The sequence below is a fragment of the Cynara cardunculus genome, assembly GCF_001531365.2.
Source record: "Cynara cardunculus var. scolymus isolate 2C chromosome LG 6, CcrdV1, whole genome shotgun sequence".
Lineage (NCBI taxonomy): Eukaryota > Viridiplantae > Streptophyta > Magnoliopsida > Asterales > Asteraceae > Cynara > Cynara cardunculus.
The window spans coordinates 14,003,925-14,010,252 of NC_037533.1; the positions used below are offsets into that span (position 1 = coordinate 14,003,925).

At 31.7% G+C, this 6,328-nt stretch overlaps 1 protein-coding gene across 1 annotated transcript; it reads left to right on the forward strand.

Moving 5' to 3' along the window:
* The first annotated feature begins 226 nt into the window (after positions 1-226).
* LOC112514171 (zinc finger MYM-type protein 1-like) lies at positions 227-1,339 on the forward strand. The gene has a single exon (XM_025120503.1). The coding sequence runs from the start codon at positions 227-229 to the stop codon at positions 1,337-1,339; it is 1,113 nt and encodes a 370-aa protein (XP_024976271.1).
* The last annotated feature ends 4,989 nt before the right edge of the window (positions 1,340-6,328 follow it).

The following is a 6,328-nucleotide window of genomic DNA, read 5'->3' on the forward strand; positions in this document are numbered from 1 at the left end:
AGCCCAACAAATTGATTAATCTAATAACATAAGTTTAGTAAGCCCAACCAGCCCAAATAAAAGAAAACTCAGCCCAAATAAAAGAAAACTAAGGGCCTAAATCCTAATTCCTAAAGAAGTAAAAAATAAAGCCCTAATCTTAATTATATCATTGAATATTTGGCTAAATAGCTTAATTGTTACTTTAAAATAGGTAAGAGGACAAGGTTATGACGGTGCTAGCAACATGAGTGGTAAGTTCAATGGGTTGAAAGCTTTGATCTTGAGTGATAATGACTCGGCATTTTATATACATTGTTTTACCCATCAACTTCAGTTAGTAGTTGTGGCGGTTGCAAAGAAACACGAAGGTATTAAAGACTTCTTTGATTTGCTTGCGTTGGTTGTTACTGTTGTAAACTCTTCTTGCAAACGAAAAGATATGATACGAAAAAGTCACAAAGAGAGAATTCAAGAAGAAATTGGAAATGACGAAATTGAGACTGGTAAGGGGTTAAACCAAGAGATTTCTCTTGTCCGAGCTGGAGATACACGATGGAATTCTCATCTTAAAACAATTGTGAGTTTGATTGCTTTGTTTCCAGAGGTTATACAAGTGCTTGAATATGTTGAAGATGATGGTGATAATGGAGCTAGTCGGCTTCAAGCAAGAGGTCTTTTATCATACTTAAAGACATTTGAATTTGTGTTTTATATGCACTTGATATCAACGATCTTAGGATTAACAAATCCATTATCTCAAGCTCTTCAAAGGAAAGATGAAGACATCTTGGAAGCTATTGATTTTATAGGAACAACCAAAGGTCAACTACAAATGTTGAGGGAAAATGGGTTTGATCAAGTTTTGGAGAAATGCTACTCTTTTTGTGATAAATATAAGATCGTGAAGTTGGATATAGCTGAAGCTTATGTTAATACAAGAAATTCAAGGAAAATGATGAACATTACCAATCAACATTATTATAACTATGATATATTCAACACTGTTTTGGATATGCAGATTCGAGAGTTTGGTGATCGTTTTGGTGAGATAAGCACCGACTTGCTTCAAAATATGGCAGCTTTGAATCCAAAAAATTCGTTTTCTCAGTTTAACAAATCAAGCCTATTGAAGTTGAGTCAGATGTATCCCCGAGATTTTGATGACAAGGAAATGATCATTCTTGAGCACAAACTTGATATCTACTATCATTCTGTTTATAATGATGTCAGATTTGCCAACTTAAACGGTATTGCCGACCTCGCCAGATTAATGGTGGCAACAAGAAAGCATCTTTCTCATCCTTTAGTCTACCGGTTATTGAAACTGACACTGGTTTTACCCTCATTTGCGCCATAGAAAAAGGAAGCCCTTAGTAGTGTTAAAAACGAAGATGTCATCAATCGTTTCCAAAAGATGAAGACACGCTGAGGACAAATTTAGGAGTTGTTTCTCAACATACTTTTTGTAATTATTTTTGGGTATATATTGACCGTTTTCAAAAGATGAAGACGCGTCAGGTACAAATTTAGGAGTTGCTTATCGGTACTATAAAAACCATATTTTTTGTAATTAATTTTTAGATATATATTATATTATATTAATTATATGGTGCCACCGTATAAAAAAATTCCTGGGTCCGTCCCTGATTTGAACCCTTAATATAATATAAAATTCTTTTTTGGTACTATTAGATATTAAAAAGATGTCTCTTTTATCTACTAATTTTTTTGACTACTGCTATAATAGTACGATATTATAAAAAACCGGGCCTCTATTTTTTGTGGGCCCTAGGCATATACCCGATCCGCTCTCTTCCAAGGACGACCTTGATTGAGGGTGTTAACTCATACACCGTGAACGTTTATCGACTAAAAGACGTTTACCAATAATCTTACTATAAGGCGTTGACTATTTGACTTGAATTTTACATGATTAGTATCTGTAAACAACCCCTAAGATTTGATTTTTTTATGAAGAAACATTGACATGAGAGATTTTCAAGTAAAAAACGATCCATCAAACGCGATGTTTGAAAAGATTTTGGAACGCCACAACCCTGAACCGATTTTTTTAAAATATCAAAATTAGTATTTTATTTTAATTAAATAATAATAATTACTGGACATAATTGAAAATTGCAAGTACAGCATGTTGAGGAAAGTTGATTTGGTGAAAGTAAGATATTCTCATGTTGGTCTATAAAGTTACCTATTAGTGGCCTACTTGTTTATCTTTATTACTTAAATATATATTTTTAAACAAAAATTTCAATTAATAAATTATAATTTAAATATTTGCTATAAAAGTGATTCAATATATCGTTGTGGTACTCGATAGATTTATTCGTTATGATTTATTCGAATCTATAAATTCGATCTGGTTATATGAACGGGTAAATATCCTTCAAACTACTTTAACTGAGGCCGGTGATGTTTCATACTTAAGAGTCCATCAATTATGTTTTTTTATATAATTTAAGTAATTATTTATATTGTTTGTTGTTTGGTTTATTATTTACATGTAAGTAAATTATTTCGCCAACTTTTTTTATTTTCCAAAAATGTCGGAGATGAAGAATCATGAAAATCAACCTCAAGATTTGTACGCTTCGTTGTTACTTCTTTTCCACATGATGTTGTATCTGAAAGTGATAATTAATGAAAACAATTTCATAAAAATTTAATTGAAATTATTGTGTTCGATGAAAACCGTTGTGTTCATCAGTGGCATAGGGATTACGTAATCTTCATTGATATTGTTCATCAGTGAAACCCATTTTGTTCACTAGCGAAAGGAAACCATATTAATGAAGATGTTTACTAATGAAGTTACAGTAGTCAATCATTTCATTTAACACTTGTTCATTAGTAGTCATTTTTAATAGTTGTTTTTATCAGATTTTCAGTTACCAAAACCCTGAAGGAGAAATTATCGGTCTCAAATTTGGGTCTAATAGACGACATCTCACTTTTCTTGTTCACTTACGTTCACACCAACATATAATGCATGTGTTTCTATCTTATTACAAGAATGCCATTATTGATTTTGAACCATAGATCATATAAACCGAAGAGTAAAATTGGTTCACAAAGTTAACATCAATTATTCGGTTAACAACAGAAGCAAATCTTTTATATATATATATATATATACACACACACGCGCGCGCACACGCACACACACACACCTCATCACTGGCAACCTCTTCTCCGATGAAGGGGACCTTCTACTCAAGGCCGGTCCTGGGGTTTCTCATGCCCTAGGCGAGAAGGTAAAAATAATGCCCCCACTATTTAAAAACTACAAACGAAGCATACTACTTTTTAAAGGATTTGAAATCCAATCAAGCTATGCATCTCATATCTAAGCCAATTTTTGTTATTGTTATTGAATGATAACTATTTTTTAATAATGTATATCTTATGATTATATAATATCATAATGTAATCTCAAGTTAAATTGAATTTTATAAACTTGCATATAATGATAATTGTGCTTAAACTAATTGTATACGACCATATAAAGATGTTTAATTTGTCTTAAAATTTAGAAAAAAACTTAATACTACACATGTATCATATTTTTAAATATCTAAACATCCTTGAGTAGCAAGTGTTATGTAGTTTAAACAACCATATATAGCCTTAGGCAACAAACCATATTACGGGTGACAACAAAATTAAAATTATGTGATTCAACATCGAATCAAAAAATATAATACAAAGTAAAAAATAATCTTCGAGAATCATATTTATGACTATGGAAATCACAAAAAATAGTTGAAATTATATAGTAATCTAAATTATTTCATACATGGTTTGATTTTAGAAAATATAACAAAAGATATTTGTGGTTCCGAATTGAATTTAGCTAGTGGTCTAAATTGTTTTACAGTTTGATCCTATTAGTTCCCTACATAAAAAAATGTTTGGCAAAAAGAATAATAAAATTAACAAATATTATCATATGATTTTCAAAACAAAAATACATAAAAAGTATTAATTGTTGAATATGATTAATTTTATTTCAGATAAATAAATGTTTCCATGAAAAAGACAAAAGTCAAGAAAAAGAAATGCAAGGAAGAAAAAAATGAATCAGCAAGATAAGTAATAAAATTAAAATAGGAAGAAAAATAATATCAAAATATATTAATAGCTTAGTGGTAGGAAAGTGTTTATGTATTTTTGAGGTTTAGAGTTCAAATCCTGTAGTTGTCACCTTGAAACTTTTTTATTAGTAATTATATCACTGAGCTTAAATTGAAGCCCTTTGGGTTTTGATGTCCTGAAGCCCTTTGGGTTTTGATGTCCTGGGCCGTCGCCCGGCTCGTCGGCCCTGTTCTACTCTTCTTCTTCTTCCCCATTTCACAAACCACCCTCATCCCTTCATTGCACCTTCCCATTCCTTCCTGCACCAACGAGTAACAACACCATATCCCTAACTCGCAGCGGCTGGTTATAAAATCACATTGATAGCCTTTACTCGTGTCCTAGCCCGTCGGAGAGCTAGATTTGCCACTCCCCATTGGATTTTCAAGAACTATTTCTGATTCATTTTCCATATATATGTACAAACTTTAATTCATTTAATTGCACCAACTCTATTTTTTGTTGGTTCGAGTTCTAGGTTTTTCTTTTGGACAAATAAAGATGTGCATTGGTGGATGAAGGGGCATATGGTGGTGGTACGATTCATTTAACTGTACTAACTCTATTTTTTGTTGGTTCGAGTCCTAGGTTTTTCTTTCGGACAAAAATCAAGGAGGTGCAATGGTGGATGAAGGGGAATATTATGGTGGTGCAAGGAACATCAAAAGGTTGTGCTGAAATTCCTCCAACACCACCACCATTCTACCATATTCGTCATACCGAAGAACGAGTTGAGAATGGGGGTTTCTTGTCGAGTAAATCAATACCAAAATTCGTCAACATTTTGGTTCGAGTTTGGAAATGGGGGACTGGATGTTGTATTAGTAATGTTGAAGTTGACTGTTGCAGGTTTAAGGACAAAGGGTGCATGTATTCAAGTCGATTGTTGCATTTTTGGAGAAGAGAGAAGGAGCGATGGGGGTGTGTGCTAGTAGGTATGCCAGAACCATCATACTAGAGATAAAAAAGGGTGTCCGAAGATGGGAGCTTCACTAGACATGGGGCAGGAAGACACATACGAGTTAGAGTTAGGGTTAGGGTTGGGTTTGTGGTCGGCGAGGGAAAGTTAGAGAGTTATGTGTAAATATGTATAAATATATTATAAAATAATTAACATAATATATAAAATATTTTTATTTATATAAATGAGAAAAAGACAACAAAACAAAGGACCAAAATGCCCGTAGGAGATGCAAGCTAACTGCCGTAGTTGTAGGGTCCCAAACTTTACGACCATATGGTATTTAGAATAGAATAATCGTAGAGACTAAAACCAAAATAACTATAAAACCATAGTGACTAAATAGTTTAGGGGATGTTTGGTTAGAGGTATTAAACAGTAATCAATGATAATGAAAATGTAAAAAAAAACTGTTTGTTTTTCTATACTATATTGAGATCATCCTGCAGAAGCCCAAAATTTCATTCCTGGTTAAACTGGTGGAAATGAAAATTCATTCATATTTTCATTCTTTATCATTTTCATTCCTTAAACCTAGCCAAACAGACCTAAAATAATTATTTTGAGACTACAAAAGGATAATTGTTTTAAAAGGATAATTGTTTTAAAATTTTAAAAATCAATATTAAGCATCCAAAATGCATAGTTGGCCAATCATTGTATATGAGATAGAAAAGCACTTGATAGAATATAATGGTTTCTAAAACTTTAAAATGATTGTTATTCTAACTAACATCACATTTTTCATATTTAATAATAATCATTTTAAATGCACATCATCATCATGTTTTATATATGTGCTTACAATCATTAGCTACTACATTCCCTCAAGATAATATTTATTACTATCATTTTTATTTATATTTAAATGATTATATTATGTATTTTATTTCTTTAATATTTTAGAAAACTTATTTTATTTTTATTAACCTGGATATCTAACCCGCTATGCGAACCAACCAATCCCAGGATGATCACCTGCTTTACAGATAGCTCGGAATCACCGCATTTGAACCTCCGTGGCCACAAGGAGATTTATGTTCACATTCTTTCATTAAGTTATAATATGATCGTTTAATTACATTAAATACATAATATATTCAAAACATAGCTATTGGATTTGTATGTTAAATAAAAAAAATGCATACATACATATCAATTACAGACCCACTTTTTGTAATTAAAGTATGCATGAACATATAAGAATTTGCACTTAATTAATCAAAACAAATA

Excerpts from the sequence above, each read along its gene's own strand:
- LOC112514171 (XM_025120503.1), top strand. The coding sequence starts at position 227 with ATGAGTGGTAAGTTCAATGGGTTGAAAGCTTTGATCTTGAGTGATAAT.